We start from the raw sequence: 21,530 nt of genomic DNA, 5'->3' as shown, positions 1-21,530 counted from the left end.
CGCTCCCTGCTGCAATAATGATGCAGCCAAAACAGAATATCCTACGTCAGTGACTAATTGAAGCCTGATCAAAAGAAAATAGCAGTATGACATTAAATGGCTTATTTATAGCTTCTGTTTTCCTAGACAATGAATCCAAGCATTTACATTTAATTATTAGATTTCAAATCCCAATAATAGGTTGGATATTGTTCCATTAAGTTACATACTGCATACATTTCATTGCCAACGATTTGAAACTGGTTTGGTAATTTAGAATAGGAAAAGAGAAAGCAGTGGATTTAGCAAGGTGTCTTCGTTTAACCCCAGACACAACTAAGCACCACACAGCTGCTCTTTCACTCCCCCCGCAGCAGAAAAGAAGAAAATTAACTCTATCCTAGCCAAAACCAGCACACAGGGATATAAATTATACTTGATTAAAAGGGGAGGGGAAAAAAAAGGGGGGGGGGGTGTCTTAACAGTCTAACTAATTTATTCTAGGCACTGAATTCATAAACTAAAGGGTAGACTCTGTACGTACCTGATACCTGCTGCAAGACAGCATGCTCCTGCACATGACAGTTAGGGCCCCTTCTTAGTTTGGTCAAGTCTGAAGCACTTGATAGGAACCAGGGGGCTGCTGTTGGAATAGCACTTCTCATAATCCAGGCAAGGAGCCTAACAGCCCTTTATGGTAAAGTTTCCTAAGGAAATAAATTCTGTGTTATCATGCCACGTGCACCTGACTGCTGGCAGTTCTCCTCTCCTCTCCGCAGCTTCTGTCCCAGTTAAGTTCAGCCATGTGTCAGAGGAGTCAGTGCCTCAGACCTGGCTCCTGCAAGCCGTACCTACGAAGCTGTGCAGGAGAGACAGGGGAAGCCAAGCGTCAGTAGCTGCGCTGCTCCTGGAACTGCTTGATCTTTGTTATGAAAGTGCATTTGGACTGCACAGAAAGTTACTAACACACACTCATTGAGACAAAAACGGATGAAAGTTCGGAGAAAAAAGAAGTAGAAAAAGTTGAAAGTTGATGGACTAAAATGCCATGGGAGAAGCAGCCACCTCTGCTCTCCCAAATCCTGACAAAAACCTACAAACCAGCAAGAATTCTTGCATATGCTTGGCCTGTCTAAACTGTATTAGCAGAAGAATCAAAAAGACTTACGTAGCCTGTGAGGATCTGATCTTTGCAGATATTGATCAGAGATACCCCTAAATTAAGGCATTACATTTCTAGGAGCTTTGGGCATAACTGGACATTGATTTCCGTGCATGGAGGAGGGCACGAGGAAGGAGCGCTGAAGGTTGTGCTGTAAGGGGGACTTACACGGACCTTCTCTGGAAGCAGAGCTCTTGGAAGCAGCTCCTTTTTTCTCTCATTTGGCTTCTGTGTTGCACAGATTCGAATTTACCATCTGTAGAACTAGCTGTACAGCAAGAGAAAACAGAAATAGGTCAGGTGGGGGAAGAAAAATATAATTCCCTGGGTGATCTTACATTAGGGTGTCAAATCAAAGCCCTTATCTCCTATATCTTTAGCTGTTCTGTTGTATTTATTGCAGAAGCATTTCTAAATATTGGAGCAAATTTATGGATTTCAACATTTTCAAAGTACTTTACCAATAAACTCTGAATAGTCAAATAGATAGCAATGGGATTTGAAGCAGGGGAGGCATCTTTTAATGATTCACATTGGAAATTTTAAGGGGATTTAATAGATTGAAGGTCATTATAGAAATAGAATTGCATCTGAAAAAAAGCTTCAACGCAATTTCTGCTAAAGCAGAGTTACATTGCGAGGTCCGGTGAGAACACGGCTCCACGGGACCTCTCAAAAGAATCCCAGTTCTTTAGCTAACCACATGGAAAAGCGTTTGCTAGGATAAGGCTAAAATACCCACTGGTCCATCGTCACCAATCCTGTCCCCCTTACGACACTTTTGAATAGAACAACAAATTTTGCTTAAATTCAGTCTATTGCAAGCCTTCACGCTTGTGTTTGCAGAGCCTCGTTGCAGGAGCATCACTCAGCAGCACGAGGAGAAAGGGGGGGGGGGGGCGGCGTGAGGTACCACACTACAGTAGGAAATCTTCTTTCCTTTCTATCCCTGAGAGTAATTTTTGTCTGGCCAGAATCGACATTTAAAATCTAGTGCATAATCACTCACCGTGACAATTACTGTCTGATGAGCGTCATGGACAGCAAATAGCGATAATATCCCTTTGTGTTTGTGAAATAGCCTGTGGACTAATAAACTAATTACCACTGTCTGAATTCCACATTTCTTTGCTCCAGAAATCAAGAGCGTGCTTTGCCAAGTTTCAGTTTACTCTGAGATTTGTCAGCAGCAGACTTCAGCCTACTGCCTCCAAGATGCCTGAAATGGAAGACTATATAATGCAGATGCCCATCTTGGTTTGAGATATTTAAGTATACAGCGATTTTCCACTTATGCACATTATCTACATAGCCAAAGTAATATCTAGAAAAGCATGGGAGTCATCACATAGTCTTAGGGAACGACAGATGAGCATAAGCTGTAGTCCTACTCAGTACATTTTGCAGAATTAATATTAAAAGATACCTAAAATTGAGCTGGGCTGTTTGACCTGTTTGCTTACACAGCTAAACCACGTCCGCTTCACCGGAAGGTGAAGACTCAAAATTGACACAAGCTTGCTCAATTCCAGAAAAGTTTGCAGGTAACCTCTGCCTTTTGTTGCTGGAGGTCTGCACACATCCTTGTACAAACGCAACGTCTTTCCTTCCTTGCCGTCAGGGCAATTATGCTTGAGCTTCCTTCTGCTTTGCCTGGCAGGCTGGCATACGAACCCTCAGTGCACCACTCCACTAGCCAGACGCTCTATAAATACGGCCTCCTGGGTTGCTGCTTTCTCTGTCGGTGAAGTGCAGAGGCTTTGTGCACAAGCAAAAACTTGTCCCAGGTGGTGACAAAGTAAGAATTTCGAAAACAAGATTCAGAAGCTGTATAGAATATCCCTTTCTCATTCTCTTTTTGGAAGACCTTCCCAGATTCAGGGATAACGTAAGACAAGTTCCCAGACATTTTCAAGTGCATATCAAAGGTATGAGCCACTGTCCAGCAATACAAAACGTGTTTCTTTCAATGTATCGCAAGCTTTCCATCCTTCCTGAGTGACCCCTAACTTCTCACACCTTCACTGATTTTGGGGGGGGGGGGAAGTACTGAATAGACAAAATGAAGGGGGGGGGGAACAAACAAACAGAAAAAGAGTAGAAGATAAAGTTCAGTATGACAGTTTTTCCATGTGATGGAGACTTCCAGAAAAGCCTGCAGTCACTACTCACAGTGAGTTAGTACACTTTCTTTCAAGGTATTTACTAACAAATTCAGGATATTCGCTTTGGCTTCAGCATTGAATCTTTAAAACTATAGAGCGCTCCGATCGCATAATGCAAGACCTTGTATCAGTTTCTAGTTTAATACCCAAGCTATTGCTTTACTGTACATTGAAGCAATAATTGAATATGGGCTTGGGGACAGCCTTTACCTGCACACAAAACTACTTTCGTAGGCCACAGACTTGTGATCTGGGGTCCAAACTTAATGCAAGATAAACTAGGCGCTCTGCTATTATATGAGAAACCAAAACATTCCTGAGAAGGAAAGACAAAGATGAAAAATTAGCAAAGCAATTGTCATTACCAAAAGTAGGAAACCAATTTTTCATTCCAATCCTTTAAAGGTTGTTTTCTAACTTGCAAGTACTGAAGACAAATCCTACCCTGAAGGCCAACTTACTGCGTGTTCTCATTTTTTTTTTTTAAACTTCTTTGGAAAACGCTTGCCTTGCAATAAGAAAGTAAAGAGACATGAGGTTGTTAAGCGATCCGAGTATTGTCTTACAAGTATTTAAAGAGATTTGTGATAATGAGCTCTTCTAACAAAGGCACGCAAGATCCAACTGCTGAGAATTTAATTTGGAAGAAATCAAAATGGAAAGAATTTTTAAGAATTAGACTACTGGAATAATTCATGTAGGAAACTGATATTTTAAAATCAGAAGTAGCTGTTTAATACATCTTGTCTCCAGTTTTATTGCAGCATCCGTATCTACCGCGCTTCTGCTAAAGCCGTTCACCAGCATTGCCCCTTGCCAGGCTTTATCCATGGATCTCTCCGGAGAGTGTTTCCCACGTACGTAACCATCTTAAGCCTTTCTCTTCACTTCCAAACTGCAAGGCAGAGTAGCACGAGGACTGAAACAGCAGAATGCTGCTATAAAAGACCAAGTTCCTTCACCAGCTGCGAAGTGTAAGGCTCAAGGGTTTATAAAGAACACTGTGTGGCTCTAATGCCTCTTTTCTATATCCACCCTTTACCTCCCTCACAGGCATGGTTGTCTGCAGTACAAGCATCCTCATCATCACGAGAGGACCTTTAAAAAAAATAAACTTAATGAAAACAGAGCATTTACTAAGGTAATTCTGGCAGAAACTTAAATTACCACCTCATTGTTTGGGGTTTTTTTTTTCCTCACACAAGCGTCCTTACACTTAACACATGCGAATGGGTATCTGATCCCTGGAAGTTCGCTGTTGAAAAGGGACATGAAGTTTAGACGGGAGGAGGTGGAAAAAAAAGCCAAGCACCTGGAAAACACTTCATTGCTTCTTTATTTAGATGCACCCACAGTACAGAGCCTCTTGAGCATGTGCAAAAGAGGAAGATTACACATTTATAGCTGGGAGCACCATTGAGTTCGAGTTTCTTTGATACCATTTTTAAGAAAGTAAACTATTTCCAAAGAATGACATTTGAATCCAAGAGCTTAAGACCTGCTTCTACTTTATCCAGAGGTGGAAGGTATTTTTCTTTTATTATTACTTTGATGTAGAGTAGAAGACATTTTCACAGTCTGGTTGGACCAGTCTATATATTTTCATATGCACCTTTTAATATATATAAAAAATGTTTCATTTTTCCCCCCTACCCACAGATAGTTAAATGCATCGAAGTTTAAAAACAGTAATGGACCAGAGCATTCCTATGGGGAAAAATGAACTTTTGCTGCCCTCTCCTGCTTAAACAATGAAATGCTAAAATATTAAGATCTATGACTAATACTAACCTTGAAACAAAAAGCATGACAGGTCATTCGCTATACTACAATCAAAAATAGGACAACAACAAGAAATGTATCAGTACTATTTATATTTGAAAACTCCTCATCGTTACATGAGGTTATGAATACAACATATTTACAGTAAGCGATCCAAGTAACAAAAACTTGTATTCAGAGAGGTCATGATAAAAAGTGTGTGCTTCTGTGGACGGGAAGCAACACTTGGATAAAAGTTTTCAATCAAAATTAGTTCCATTCTGTTTCAAGACACTGCTTCGTAGACTTCAAAATGAAAAACTGGGCTATACAAAATCTGCTGCACAGACCAACTAGAAAAACTAACTTGTGGCTCACTCGAGAGCTGCTAAGGGAAGCTGGTGAGCCAAAATAAGAAAGCCACATGTAAATAAAAACATTCTTCAATCTCGTGCATTGTCACCTTTGTCTTGTTTTAGGGCAACTGCTTTGGGATGCTGTGGTTACACAATTAAGAGAAAAGGCCATCTTTGTTTTCCAAGACAGAACTAAAAGCAAATTATTTCAGTTTTACCTGGGGGGAGAAGAATCTACTCTTCCCCCTCCTCACAAAACAATAAAGAGGTTTTTAAAGCTCCTAATATATTTTCCTTTCATAGAGTGAGAGAGCCTGAGGCTGTACTTACGCACGTATAATGTAAGTACAGCTGCTGCATTTCTTACTCAAGCAATTCTTGGCTCTAACACCCTCGATTTTTCCATATATAGGAGATAAAAAATAAATTAAATCCTTTTATTTATGCTAACAAAACCAAGATTAAATTTACTGTAACCCTGCTAGTGAACGCTCCAATGGCATTAGAATACTTTTATTTAAAGCATTCCAACCCTTGGAAGAGAGACAAAAAACACTCAAAAGCAATGAAAGGAAAACAATAAGGGAGACTTGCAAGATGAAGAAAGCAATGTGTGCTCAATTTAAAGTATATGAGAGGAACTTTACTTTTACAGTTGTTATATCCCCACGACCTGATGCAATGCCCTTGTACTGAAAATGCAGCTCTTTCCTTTAACCAGAGAGCATTCAATCCTTTCTCCTGAAACCAATATGGTACAGGACATGAGCGACCACCCAACAACTGCTGTACGAGCAGTTAATAAAAACATTTACACAAATAAAGGTAGTTTCTGGAACTCAAGAAGCAAACGAAAGCATAATTAAATAGATGCACTGATCACACTTGGGCCCATACGCTGCCTTCTTCTTTGCCTGCAACTCCAACTGATACCAATGGGAGCTCTGCGGAGCGGCAGGACATTGCATTTGGATTGCGGCAAACAGTGGATCCCGGGGGTACGGTCGTATCATTGTGGCAAGTGCTTCTTCTCGTACATCACACAGTGCAACCTAGTGTCGTATCAGCCTTTTAGAGTCAAGTGACTAATATCACATCATCTCATTCACTTTAACGAAACATTCCTTCTCGGAAGTGATAAATCATCTATAAACTTTAGATACTCCCCACTATCCCCACATCAGAGGTAACATCAGAGGTAACAAAATATTGCAACCCATCAGGTTCTCATCAGTTTTGTATGATCAATACCAGAATGTCATGTCAAAACCAAAAACAGTTATGAACAAACAACACTCACCTAAACTCTAAGTACAGGACAAGGTGCTTTTTCTAATTTCACATTGTTGTGTCTCACTCCACCAGGTGGAAAACGTTACTCTCTTTTCCTCCATTCTATCTCAGTTTTTCACAATTGAACATAGTCTTTAAGCATGAGTTTAAGTCCACCCTCGTGTAAAGCATGATCATTTCACACAGAAATCACGCTAGCAAATCTTTTTGGTAACAGAAAAGACTGTCAAAATCAATGGGCTAAGGGACATGATTTGTTATAAATTTATTTAATCTTCAGTATTTCAGCTTGCACCTTTGCTTCAGCACTTTAAAATAAAACGTTTCAACTATGACAGTAACTGCCTACTTTACATTGCGTCCCAGTCAGTGTTCTTAAAGAAGCTCATATTAATCCCATTAAACCATGTTGTGTTTGGTGTTGCATATGACTAGTTCCACTTTTTTTTCCAGAATTAACAGTGTCAAGTTTTTACAAAATCGTTGAGTTTACAACATTTGTGTGCACAGACCCGGGAGTACAAACTGTGACCTGATAATCCTGAAACAGTCAGTAGTCTAGGAGGGAATTCTTTTTTACCTCTTTTCCGTGCCTGAAAACATGAAAACTTCAAATCCTACTGTATATTTAAATGGTAGGAAGAAAAATATACAAGCTTGTATTTATACTGTATTTCTATCAATGGCAACAGGTCATAAATTCATGTTTGCAACTATCACAAAGACTCATGAACACCAATTCAGTTTTATACTGTAAATACTGCTGGATTGATGGTTTAGGATTATCAATTCACTGTTGTCGTATGTCTATAACGGTTCAAAAGCATCCTGGAGAAAAATCCTGAAACACATACCTTTCGGTATATAATAATGCAACTGCATTAGCTAAATATATACTGTACATAAGTCTTATCAGCATTTTACCTACCAAAGATGTAAGATTCCACTTTCAAATACAAAGCAGATAGCCAATAATGTATACTTATAATACAGCCCTCTTCTTTGTTTTTGTATTTTTTTTTCTTTTGTTTTAAACAATTTGGTCACAATGCACCTTTGATATAAAAGCATTTTAAACTTTATTATTAATACTCAGAACATTAGGATTTCCAGAATTTTTTTCAGTAGCATTTGTAGAACCACTTTTGGTAACAAATACAGTAGTTAGGAATGAGCATCCAGATGAGAATGCAGAAGTGTATCATCCAGAATCCTTTCCAGCTAAGACCATAGGGCTGGTACTGTGATGAGTAATAGTACTAGAACCACAAAAACACTATAGTATGTTTCTTAGAGGCTACATCCTCTTTTGCTGGAACACTTTATAAATACATATTAAAAAGTAAGGCAACAACTCCAAACAGCCCAAACTGCTATCTCAGCTCAATTTCCAATTAGATCCATGACCACTGGAGACCAATTTCATGCTTGCACTGTTTAGCGTTTGTCTTTATTCTTTCTAAATGGTCCAATAAAAACATACTGTAATAATTTAGCAATTAGTATTTCTAAAACAACTCCGGTATGTGTGTCCAATGCCATATCACTAATACTGGTTAGGTACTGAAGTCCAAGGTGTTACCACTGCCCGTTTTTAAAGGATTGTGGACACTAATTTGGATTTGCAATAAATAGGTGCATGAATCCAAAGCTCCCTTTCCTACTATGTTTATCACCTACTTGTTTTTTAACTCCTAATGTTCAAATTAAGGAAGCACCAGAGACAGCCTGGTACTAAAAAAATGCTCACACCAGTAAACAAAACTTTTATTCAGGACCTACGTTTTTCATGGCCCTGATCTGAATGGACATTCAACTTATGAAGATGTGCAAAAGGAAAAAAAGTCAAATTACAGTAAAGTTATCCAGAGAAGGAGGATGTTACACAAACTCATAAAGAAATGACAGTCTTTTTTCTCTTTTACTATAAATACACTTAACAGTTTAGCAGAAAGACAAGCTAAATTTTAAGATTGTTCACATTTGAAAGTTGTATTACACTCTCTGCTAACGATAAATAAGGAACAGGTCCTGACAATGGAATTTGACATCTCAATTTTCATCAACAGATCTTTGAAGACTGGTTTTAAAGAAGGGTTAAAACAATGATTATGTTTGCAAAGTTCTGAGAAGTCCATCTGCTGTCCAAACTTTGGATTAAAGTCCTTATTTTTTTTCCTTTACTTAGAGACAGGTATATACAGTGCTGTTGTAATAATGAAACAAATGTGAAATCTACTGTAAAGTTGCACAATACAGAAAACTGTTGCTCCATCTTCTACTACATAAATGTGTGACTCCACAGGTTAATAATGCTGTTTTGTTTTTTTGTTAAGTTGGAATTATTCCGTCACGTCTAAGACCTCTCTTTAATTCCAAATCCTCCAGTTTTTTCCACAGTTCTTCACGCTCTTTCTCTTTCTTCTTCTCACTGACAGATGAAATAAAACAAAGAGTTAGCAGGAGAGAAGACTGTAGAATATTTACGTAAAAAAATACATAGTTCACATTAATTAGCAGCACTAATTTTGTTGAGCGTAACTGCAATTTTCCTAACTTATACTTAATTTTTGTAATTTTTTTTCTTTTTTTCTTTTAGTTACCTACATAAATATCACTAAACAAAGCAGTAGGAACAGACATAAAACATAAGCTGAACAAAGTGACAGTGTTCATACACACTAATTTGTAATACAGAAGAAAAAGAATGCAGTGGATTTTTATTATGGAACAAATATATCATGATTATAAAAATTAACTAACTTGCATTTAATTATTTTCAAGTTTATTATTTAAGCAAGGTATTTTTTAATCTTATAAATAACAGCCACTTTCTAGAACAAGTGTTCCCTTATCCTTTTAGAATCGCTGTTCTTACTTACACTGACTGGTGGCTTTCATATAGCTTAGGCACCAGCCAAGGGAAAGTTCGAGTTACGTGTCTTTTGTTCAGTGATTTACTTTTTTTTCCTTACCAAATTCCTACAGGAAGATCCATGTAGCATTTGCTTTAACAACAGACTTTAATGGCTGATTTGATAAAACTAACCAGCTAACTTAGCATTTGCTTTACCTGCATTATTTGCTTTCTAAATTTCCTGTCTCTGCCATAGCTTACTTTGACTAAATCTCCTTGATACTGCAAGGTACAAAATGCTTTCAATTTCTATTAAATCACCTTGTAGGTTCAGATGAAACGGAAATCTAACAATTATAGAGATATAGATTCTCTGCCAGTCACATTAGAGAATTCTTGAAAAAAAATATTTCAGCGGATTAGAAACATTCCTACGCATCTTGATTCACACAAAATGCCAACATCTGGCTCATTTATTTGAAATTTAATTTCCCAAGAGTATTTTAAACATTAAAAATACAAACAAATTTCAGATAAATCCCTGAAGAACAGTAAAGGGGGGGAAAAAAAAAAAGCCCACTGTCACTAGAAAGTATTTTCAATTAAGAATAAGTGAAATAGCCTGACAATGTCAGGCTACTTACCAATATTTATCTTCTAATCATTATGAAATGTATGTCTGCTTACCTAAAAGACTGTTAGAGGATGATCACATCATCCAACTTACCTATTTGACCTATCATAGTCATTAATATTGAAAATATTTCTCCTCAAGCTTTAAGTGGTATCAAAGCTACCCTTTTGAAATGCGGTTTTATTAAGACACCTAAGATTTCTGTAAACTTTAAGGTAAATATCCCAGTTTATACATTCAGGTATTTACATGTTTTAAAATGATAAGTAGTAAATAAAAATGGTGAAATGGTTAGCACCAGCCCTGATAGGAGATACAACGTCAGTAGGTGCAAGAAAAATTGTTCGTGCAGTTCAGTCAATAAACCTCACCCATTATCCAGACACGGGACATACTACTACAGTGTCTGGTCCTGTTAAGAGCAGAGTTCCTCATCTTAAGGGGCAAAGTGCAATCGCAAATTGATTTAGGTCACTGAGCTCCCTCAGTAAATAGCTGGATTAGATGACCAGTCCTAAGATTCTCTGCCCTTTCTGCTAGAAAACCGCGCAGTGTTGTCTCAACTGTACTAGCAGATTGAGCCTTATTTATCAACACCTATCTAGAATTCATCTGGCATCTTACCTCAAATATATATCCAAGTCTCTAAAAGTAAAATACTGTACTAATGAACTAACCTAAGTGTAGATTTTTTGTGTATAAAACTTTATATTTTACAACGAAGCAGAACAAAAGGACAGTGTGACTCCAGTCACACAATTCAAAAAATAAGGCCTCCAAGAGACTTTAGAGACTATACTAACCTAACAAGGTCTGACGACATACAGTACCCTTTGCTTTGCTCGAGGGAACCCTGAGTCACAGAAAAGGTATGACTTAAATGAAGTTGCAAACTGTTCAGGGTTCCTGATGTTTCCTCATTTTTTTCACCTGATGCTTTGGATAAGCTGAAACTTTTGAGAAAAGATGCTGCACTATAATTGGAAAATGAAGATTAAGGAAAATAGGAGAAAAGACAAAAAGCATTTTACTAGGGTGGAACTAACGATCGTATGAGTGGTGTACCTAATGGATCCTGCATGCTAAAAGACTCAGGTACAGCAAGATCTCTGAATAAGAAATGAAAGGGTTGAGAGATGCCTCTTTGCTTTAAGACCACATCTAGCCTACGAACAGTAGTTTGGAAAATCAAATCTTAGGGTTTTCCCTCATGTCTCTTTCCAAACCTCAGTGTAACTTTTTTGAAGTCTTTAAGCAAAGTGTTATATCTTTAAACCCTTGTTTTTCTTTTATTATTGAAGATCTTGATACATTTAAGTCTTTGGGAATGCAGAGGCAAAAGGAATTCCATGAGGAATGCGGATTCCCAAGCAACGCAATGGGTACTGTATTTCATAAAGGGTAAAGGACAACCCGTACATGATATTATCTTACATCTTGCAAGGAGAAGGCTAAAGAGCATGCAAGGGGAAAAATGAGGCATTGTGTCTATTATATGTGAGATTATGCAACTGCATCTGAGTGTAAGGGAAAAACTAAACAGCAGGCCTTATGCACAGCTGACAAAAAAAGCTTTAAAAAGTTACCGCTGACGATCTGACTTGTAAGTGGCTGTCAGCTCGTCAAACATGGTGCTGTTCATTTCCATAAATGCCTTCAACACATTGTAGACTAAAGCCACAATAGCCCTGTGAAACATTAAAAAAGAAAAAGAAAGGAGTCTGTTAGTTTCAGGTGAAATCAAATGTGAAATAAAAGTGTCTTCTCTTACCGGCATTTCTGCGACCAATTCTGCTCTTGCAAGTATGATAATGTAAATTCTTTGATTTCAGTGAAACTACTTTTGATTAACATATTTAAAGGTGAGAATCAGCTTTCATGTCTCTACTGACTACTTAAATGGAGCAAACCAAAACTCTAGGGTAAAAGGTAACAACAGAAAGCTATTACATATAACTACAGACTCTTCCCTCATGGTGTGGAGCGATTTCGAATGCAACTCCAGGGATTCAAATCATCAATGCTGGCAGAAGGAACAGAATTTAAAAACGAAATGGGAGTGATTCATATTTCCTTATGATTTTTCTATGAAGCTGAATATTCAGTGCCTCTATGCAAAATACAAGGCTGTATTTCAAGAGTGATTTCCTTGTACTCATACATTTCATATTCATTTTCACTTTTGTACAGCAAAAAGCTCTTTAAAAACCCCACAAATCCTTCAGATGAGTGCTGCAGTATCTGTGTAGAACTGTGTGTGTGCGTATATATATAAAAAAAATTATATATTTTTTTATATATATAAAAAAATATATATAGTCTCTCTCTCTCTCCCCCTCCCTCCCCTCTCTCCCCCCCCCCCCACCTACTTTGCTTATTGCTGTTCCTGACCTGACCCAAGAGCCAATACACCACTGCTTATTTGAATTCGAGTTGCTTATTTGCATAAAACATGACAGGCATGATCTGTTCATACAGGAAGAAATTATGTATAATAATAATAATTTCAAAAAGGCTTCAAAGGCATTCTGTCCCACAAAGGTTCAAAAAAGGTAGAATCAGTTTACTCATTTATACCATCTGACTGGATAACTAACCTAAAATATACTAGAATTTCCAAAGTAAGATGGGTCTGCCAATAAGATGGGTCTGCCAATAGTCTGAATATCTAGAGGTCAAAATTCCTTTCTGGCAGAGTTGAAGATAAAGAAACAACAAAGCAACTGAAAAGGGAGAAGGGAAAGAAACAAATCTAAAAAACTTTCAAAGAATTTGGAATAGATTATCAATCAAGAGATCCCAGTTCCTGACCCACTGCTATGGTTGTCACATTCAGACTCAGGGCTGCTTAAGAAACAGCTCTTCAGCCAGGAGGCAGTGAATCAACATTACAGGTGCCAGGAATCTTGGGAGCTAACCTATACAGCAGACAAACTATGTGCCATTTCCCACGCACCCCTGTTTATCATTCACCTCTTTCAATAAACTTTCATTTTTCTTGCCTACATTTAAAAATTTTCTTATAAATAAAAAAATTCTTTAAATACCTTCTTTATTTTACATGTATGTTAACCTGGCTTGTGTGTCAAAAGGCACAAAATTCCTGCAGGTATGAAAACTCTTGTGAGCTGGGATACCGGAATATTCTCACTACCAGAAGCATCCCAGTGCACAGTATAAAAGGTTGGGCAGGAGCACAGGCAGGTTGGAGACTCGTAATGCAGTACTATGCCATGGAAAGTGTCTTTTTGTGACCAGCGTTAGTTACAGAAGCTTTCCAGTAGCATTAGATTCGTCATGTAAGCACATAAACTTGAGGGTTTGGCTAAGTAAAGAACAAAAAGACTAATGTTTGAAAAGATGAAATATTTTACAAATACTTTACAGTAAGGTCTTAAAGCAACTGGGACCTGAACATAGCGCAGCTCATTAAAAATACTGGGTTTACTAAATGGTAACCATCTTGACTAAGAGAAACTTCTCAACTAAAGTATAGAATACATGGCATCTAACTGCAATAGTATTTTTCATTAAAACACTTCCTACTAGGTCATTCAGTTTAAAAATAAAAACGCCGAATTAACAGGATATCAATATGAAGCAACTGCTCTATTACTGTGCGTAACAGAGAGCAGCTGTATTTGAATAAATTTAGAAAAAACAACCCAACCTAAGAATATATCAATGTGTATATGCTTCATAGATATTTAGAAAAATGCCAGTACCAGAGGTCTACCAGAGGTATCCATATCATCCATGATACAGCCACGAAGCTTTATTAATGCCAAGCAATATTCTTCTAGACAATTTACAACCAGGCTTAAGACGTTATGCTTGATGAGCAACACTTTTTTTTCAATAACAATGTAACATCTAATTTCTCTTTTTTCCAACTTGTGAGAAGGTATATTTTTATCCCATAAGGTACTGATTTTTGTACACATACCAGATAATTAAAAACATTTTGAGACAAGCTCAAGTATAGACTAATTTATATTGGCATTAACAGAGTTGCACCTGCTCATGCCAGCTTTGAATTTGCATCTCTCCCGTTCAGATGTTCTTCAGCAGACATTCCCTAAGTTTATCAGTGGTATGTCAAATGGTAAGATAAAGTGTAATGGTAAAAACTTACGGATTCCAGTGTTCTTTAGAAATCCTATAAAGGCTGGAAAACATGATGGGAAGTATAACATTTGAATTCTCCTCTATCAAACTCATGATGTATTCATTATTCCAATAATACAGCGCTCGTTCGGCCACCTTTGAATCAAAGGAATAAAATATTAACAGGAATTCAGACACCTATAATTTTGTAATTTTCTAAAGGAAAAACAAATCACAGAGAAATTTCACAAAGATGAATTAACAGGAATCATTCATTTTGCAATCAAAACTCTACTTTAATCAGTAGCATAACATGCATTAATGGAATTAAGTTTTTATCCTGTAATTCAGATCCCACAGCATCCACTCTCTCTTTCCCCTGAGCGTGATGTTGTTACTCACTGAAGACCAGGTGCAGACACTGCATTAATGCTGCAGCTGTGGAGGGGAAGGGAGAGCAGACAGACTTCCCATCGCCCCTTTCCCTCAATCCTGTGACTGCAGTCAGAAGGAAGAGAGCAGTGCTGGGATACCAGAGGAAGGAGACAGGGGAAGGCCCAGTAGCTGGGCTGAATAAGGGGGGAGAGATATCTTAAGTGTGGGGAAGGTACCAATGAAATAATTACCTTGGGGAGGAGCTGGGGGGGGGTAGGAGGGAAAACACAGATCTAAATTATGCTAAAAACAAGTGTAGTCCAAGGAAGACCTGACAACAGTCACATCTGCCTTTGTGCCCGGATAGGTCACCTAGCTTAATATGGAGACACTACAGGCCATGAATCCTATCTCCTCTTCACATATGATTCAATTTAAAACTTATTCATTCCCCTTCTTCCCATTATGCAATGTGAAGAAAACAGGCTACGGATTCTATCACCTCTAACTAGACATCTCCTTACAGGAGGAAGTAAGTAGGAAAACAAGAATGCTGCACAATACTGTGCTAAAAAAGGGAGCAAATACATCCTACGTGGTCTATCAGTCCAAAGGCCATACAGTGACTACCTGTCACCTACAGCCAGAAGGGCTCAAAGTCTGTTTGGATACAGTTTAAGGTCTTATGTGGCTCAGAATGGCAAGTTATGTGCTGTAACCCCAGATACATCTAACAAGTTATTCGTGAAGCTCAGAACTAAACTTCCACTGCAACATACCCTCTTCCACAGAAATCCAGAAGACAAGTATTTAAAACCACATAACATAAAAGAGTATTTATATTTGGGGGGGGTGTTATGTTGGAAATTGAGACTATACATTCCTATATGAACAATAACCTCTACCACTGACCTGAAAATGAGGGCTAGAGACACACTTGGCAATTTGTTTAAACAAGGGTTCCTGGATTTTGACAAATTGTGATGGTTCGATTACATCCAAGATTTCCTCCAGCTCTCCAAGAAACATGACCTAAAGGCAAGGAAGGAAGCATTGAATATAAAACCTCTGAATCATCTTGATCAGCAAAATGCTGGTAACCCTCAAATTCTACCACTTCAGGGAGAAATGGAAGCCTCACTAGCTCAGCATATATATTTTCTCTCAAAAAATGTGATCAGTTCTACCTTTAGCAGCTTCTGAATTCAGTCTCTCAAAAGGAGGAGGACGAGTGTGTGCAAATGCTGTATTTTAAGTAGTCCTTTACAAGAAAATTCAGAATTGCACCAGTATATCCATGCTGAAAACCTAGCCTCATAGAGACAAAGAATTTGGCCAAGGCTTAAACTGTGTTAACTAAGGAGTCTCTTAATTTTACCTCATTTTTGTAAGCAATATTCAAAATAACGGTTTTGATGTGTCACAAAATCTCATTAGGGAAACTCAGATTTGCATCAAGAATTTGAAATAAAAATGCAAATGTCTAACTGCATCTTTTACGTGTTTACTAGGTAAACGCCAGACAATAAAATATCTTTCATCCTCCCTGGAAAAACAGTATCTTCACATATAAAAAATTCCAAATCTAACAGTTTTCCAATCTATCCTCAACTATGTTTATTTTCTCCTTTCTAAAACAAAAAAAAATTCTCTGCAGAAGAACCAGTGCTTATTTTGTGAATAGAAACCATGGTTATCAAACTTTTCTCTACATAGTCAAAACTGCCCAAGAAAACAGAATTCAGGTATGGAAAATCACCTACAAGAATTAATACCAAGATACACCACAGCATGTGCTAACTACCTGGAAATATCAAAAGATTCCCCTCCTAATATATCGTAGAAGAAAATAACTCTTACATTTCGTTAATACTAGCATATCACTTACCTCTTTCTGACTGCAGGTTTTTGGCCAGAATTTCATTAAACCTCTAATGACCTAAATTAGAAGGGAAAAAAAAAGTTAGATTTTTTACTTTTCTCTCAACAGGGTAAGCTGTTTATGATGAAAAAAAAAAAAAGTATGAAAGAAATATTTACTGGTTCTGTGAGTGAGGGGTCTTTCTCCAGAAACTGTACTATGCAATACGCCAGCTGTGAAGAGGTAAAGGTTTAAGAAAATGAAGTTAGAACATTTCTATAAAGAAACCACAAAGAAACATTTTTTTTTAAAAAAGAGACTCAAGGCAAGATGCTATACAGCTTTCTCAAATTGCATCCAATTTTAAACTGAGACGCATAGTTTGCACTGTGCAGATCCACTCAGAGTTCAGTTCATAAGAAACAACAGAACAGATTACAAAAAAAATTAGGGTGACAAAGTAGCATATACAATACAAATCCGAGCAATTTGGAATTCTAAATACAGTCATACAACCAATGTTTTGAAGCTTCTGTTACGCTCTGAAACTGTGTCTTTTTTACACATTTTATACATCGGCAAAATCATGAAAACTCTTGCAAGATGAGCCGACACAGCTAAACCTGGAATAACATATTTATAAAGCACGGCTTTATCAGCATAAGATAGAGTGCACTATCTGAAAATCAACGAGAAAGGCAACAGGTATCACTTATCAGAGGAAAAATTACATCATGAGAGCTGAATGTATAAAGATATATGACAGCATAAATGCAATATTAAGAAATCTGTGAGGGAGAATGTTAAAGATTATGCAAAAATGTGGGTATCAGTACTCAGAAAGTTGCCAGGGTGAAGAAGATCCTTGACAGAACAAGACTAAGGAAACCCAAACATCCTCTTGGGAGAGGGAATGGGAAAGGCAAACTTGTGAGAATGAGAAAATAGCAGAGAGGAAAACCTAAAGAGAGAGTTTAACTACTAAACAAAATCCCCAAAATGTTACAGAAGTATGTTACACTTTTAATTATCTAATCAGAATGGAAGCAAGACATTTATCATACAAAGCACATTAAATCAATTTTTAAAAACCTATTGCATTTTTCCACATTTCAAAACTTTCCCCCCACCTTTTATGTGCTATGCAATTAAATTTCCAAAGCAACCTTAAAAAAAAAAAAAGTATCATTCTAACTGAGCATAAAATATTTTTATAATTTCTACCTGTGCATGGAAGAGTGATAAACTCCTGACAGTATGTAAAGGGATCAGCACCTTCACCAGAAACTGTTTATGCTCTGCCTTAAGAGGTAAAGCAAAACCATTGATAATACTAGAAATTAGAAGAGAAATATTTGTTAGTGTTATCATCACAGAAAACATTCTTGAGTTCTGAATGAGCACTTTCTAGATTAAAATAAATTAGCAGTCAACACCTGCTTACAAATAGCAGGCTCATGCCATTTGCAAACAGGTGCTGACTTTTGTCCTGCTTCATATTAGCAGTGCAGTACATATCTAGGTAGCAATTCAGCTCCGATTTCGAATAATCATATAAACAGCTGCACAAACCTGTTGCCAAACAGATAAGACCTTGTCTATCTGGTCTGTAAATTCATGTAAGCAAGGTGTTCTTGAGTAATTAACTTACCAGAATTAGATTTACTCAAAATACTCACACTGCTAGTATGCTCAAAAAATAAAAAATTCTGCACCATGTAAGGATGTAGTGCACAAAATTTCACACACACATACGCACACACAAAATCAATCCAACACTTTTGGCTGTAACTTGCATCCAGTTATATACTCTTGGCAAAGATGTGACAGAGATTTGCACATGGGCTTAAAGATGAGCATGTGCGCACATCTGTTTTCAAAATCAGGGCTTATAGTAATACTTTTTCCGAATCCAACACTCTTCTGACGTGTCCAGAAGGGAAGTTCAAGAGAGATAATAAATAAAGACTCGTTTACCTTCCTAAAATTTCCAACAGTTCAGCTACGCCATTGAAGTGTTCAGTTTCATAAACAAATCTAAAAAAAGACAAGTTAAATATAAGTAATATATCAGTTTCCTAAAATGTTCATAAGCAAAAAGTACTCCCTGACACAACTTACCGTAGAAAAATATTATTAATCTGTTTTCGGATAAATGCTCTAAGACCCAGAAACTTGCCATAAATTCTGTGCAAGACTGTTTTTAGGTAGTCTCGTTCTCGAGGGTCTTCGCTGTCAAACAGCTCCAACAGCTGTGTTTAAAGGAAAAAGAGAACTGAAACAGTAGACATTTGACAAGCATGACACACACAGACTTCTATATAAAAAGTTAAATTCATGAAAGCACATGCATGTAAGAATGTGGCATCCGTGTTACCCAAGGTGTTGAAATATCACAAAACTCAGTTTATTAATTTCCACTTCTGACATAACACAACTTTGGAAATCTTCAAACTACTAATAAACTTTTGATTAACTGGCTCCAAAATGCTGCCTTCCTTCTCCCCAAAAATAAATAAAATAAATTCTTAGATGCTGTCATATCTACAAAATAAGACAGTTTGCCTCTTACCATCCACCATTCCTTCACTCTGCAGAACTAAAAGATCCTCATTTGCTCTAATATTTTGTTCCCACAACATTGTGTCAAGGTCACATTTTTCTAATTGCTTGTAATTTATATTATGAGCTCTTAAGCCTTCCTAGTGATTGCATGGCCTTCACGCTGTGGAAAGACTCAACAGTGAAGTCTATGCCAGCACTGCATCTGCTGTTACAGGATCTCCACCAATCGATACAACTCAAAGCATCAGGGGGAATTAATCCTCCAGGTTGAACAAAATGGTAACTTCAACATCCAGTTTAGGAAAAACAAAGAAACAACCCACTCAAAAAAACAAACCACAACAGAAAACCCACTTTTACTAAGCAACTCTTCGTAAGATTTTAAAACAGCAAAATCATTATGTGGTACTTGGTCAAAAGAGAACGCCACCCGGTGTCTGGTACTGTACAAAATATATCCCAAAACACCAACACCTGAAGCTGCCTCTAAGAATTAAGGCATGAAATGAGCAGCAGGAATATCACCTGCAGATCTTTGTTCTATTTCCCTTGAATCCTGTACCACAAAAGTATGAGCTTCCCCCTACCCCTTCTTTATCTTTTTTGACACTACAACGTTGGCTATTCTGGTGGACATTTGGAATAAGTTTGAAGGTAAACTTTATTTAATAACGAAACAAAACAAACCAAAGAAACAAACAAAAACAAAACAACAATAAAAAACAAAAAAACACCCACCCCCAACCCCCAAATGCACAGAAAACAGGGAAGTTTGAGGTAGCAGTCATAAGCAACCAGTATCCCTCTTGCATGAAAAAGAAAGTAACTGTCAACCAGTACCTGTCTTGCAAGAGAAACGAAGACAGTTTGCCAAAGAGGTCTTACAAATGTGTAAGATGCTGTCAGAAAATTATTACAGGAATGGTAGAGAACAAAATTATCATAGAATCATAGAATGGTTTGGGTTGGAAGGGACCTTTAAAGGTCATCTAGTCCAACCCCCCTGCCGTGGGCAGGGACAGCTTCAACTAGATCAGGTTGCTCAGAGCCCCGGCCAACCTGACCTGGAATGTTTCCAGGGATGGGGCATCCACCACCTCTCTGGGCAACCTGGGCCAGTGCCTCACCACCCTCAGCATAAAAAATTTCTTCCTTGTGTCTAGTCTAAATCTACCCCCCTTTAGTTTAAAGCCATTCCCCCTTGTCCTGTCGCAACAGGCCCTGCTAAAAAGTTTGCCACCATCTTTCTTATAAGCCCCCTTTAAGTACTGATAGGCTGCAATAAGGTCTCCCCAAAGCCTTCTCTTCTCTAGGCTGAACAACCCCAACTCTCTCAGCCTTTCTTCACAGGAGAGGTGTTCCATCCCCCTGATCATTTTTGTGGCCCTCTTCTGGACCCGCTCCAACAGGTCCATATCTTTCCCATGCTGAGGGCTCCAGAGCTGGACGTAGTACTGCAGGTGGGGTCTCACCAGAGCAGAGTAGAGGGGCAGAATCCCCTCCCTCGACCTGCTGGCCACGCTTCTGTTGATGCAGCCCAGGATACGATTGGCCTTCTGGGCTGCGAGCGCACATTGCTGGCTCATGTCCAGCTTTTCATCCACCAGTACCCCCAAGTCCTTCTCGGCAGGGCTGCTCTCAATCCCTTCATCCCCCAGCCTCTATTGATACTGGGGGTTGCCCTGACCCAGGTGCAGGACCTTGCACTTGGCCTTGTTGAACCTCATGAGGTTCACACGGGCCCACTTCTTGTGCTTGTCCAGGTCCCTCTGGATGGCATCCTGTCCCTCTGGTGTGTCGACCCCGCCACTCAACTTGGTGTCATCTGCAAACTTGCTGAGGGTGCACTCGATCCCACTGCCTGTGTCATTGATGAAGATATTAAACAGTACTGGTCCCAATACGGACCCCTGTGGGACGCCACTTGTCACTGATCTGCATCTGGACACTGAGCCATCGACCACTACCCTCTGGATGCGACCATCTAACCAATTCCTCACCCAAATTATCCATTATCCAATATCTTGGATTCACAAATAGATAAATTATAAATACCTTTTATAAGTAGATATGCCAGTGTATGTATACTACCTGATCTCTGTTAAATTGCTACACAACTTTGAGGAGGTGAAAAAGAAAAAAAGACAGAAAAAGATGATTAAAAGTTGTTAAGCTGTCTGAGATTTTGCTTTCTAACATCCAGGTTTAGGACTGATGTACATATTGTCCTTCATTATTTTTGATGTTTCTGTAGCTTGTAATGAGATCCCACTATCTTTTCCTTGCAGTATGAATCTGTGGTGGGAATTTCATGAGGAAACAGTAAGGTTTGTCAGCTGCCCTCCAGAGGTTATAAACACATCGCTTTGTTCAATTAATTCTACAGTTAAATAAATAAATAGTCACCTCATTCTT

At 38.1% G+C, this 21,530-nt stretch overlaps 1 protein-coding gene across 4 annotated transcripts in view; it reads right to left on the bottom strand.

Annotated features, from left to right (window-relative positions):
• Positions 1-4,624: 4,624 nt before the first annotated feature.
• Positions 4,625-21,530, bottom strand: part of PPP2R5E (protein phosphatase 2 regulatory subunit B'epsilon) — a 76,240-nt gene continuing 59,334 nt past the window's right edge. For 3 of the 4 annotated variants that reach the window (XM_076345627.1, XM_076345629.1, XM_076345631.1), the window contains 9 exons: positions 18,672-18,802; positions 18,528-18,587; positions 17,775-17,883; positions 16,730-16,783; positions 16,578-16,628; positions 15,602-15,721; positions 14,343-14,470; positions 11,794-11,895; positions 4,625-9,147 (listed from right to left, as the gene is read on the bottom strand). In XM_076345627.1, the coding sequence (XP_076201742.1) occupies positions 9,048-9,147; positions 11,794-11,895; positions 14,343-14,470; positions 15,602-15,721; positions 16,578-16,628; positions 16,730-16,783; positions 17,775-17,883; positions 18,528-18,587; positions 18,672-18,802 (855 nt within the window). In that variant the 3' untranslated portion in view covers positions 4,625-9,047. The remainder of the gene's footprint in view (positions 9,148-11,793; positions 11,896-14,342; positions 14,471-15,601; positions 15,722-16,577; positions 16,629-16,729; positions 16,784-17,774; positions 17,884-18,527; positions 18,588-18,671; positions 18,803-21,530) is intronic. The other variant, XM_076345630.1, reaches the window with a different exon arrangement.

This window comes from Aptenodytes patagonicus, chromosome 7, assembly GCF_965638725.1.
Source record: "Aptenodytes patagonicus chromosome 7, bAptPat1.pri.cur, whole genome shotgun sequence".
Classification (NCBI taxonomy): domain Eukaryota; kingdom Metazoa; phylum Chordata; class Aves; order Sphenisciformes; family Spheniscidae; genus Aptenodytes; species Aptenodytes patagonicus.
This window is presented reverse-complemented; position numbering and strand designations above follow the sequence as displayed.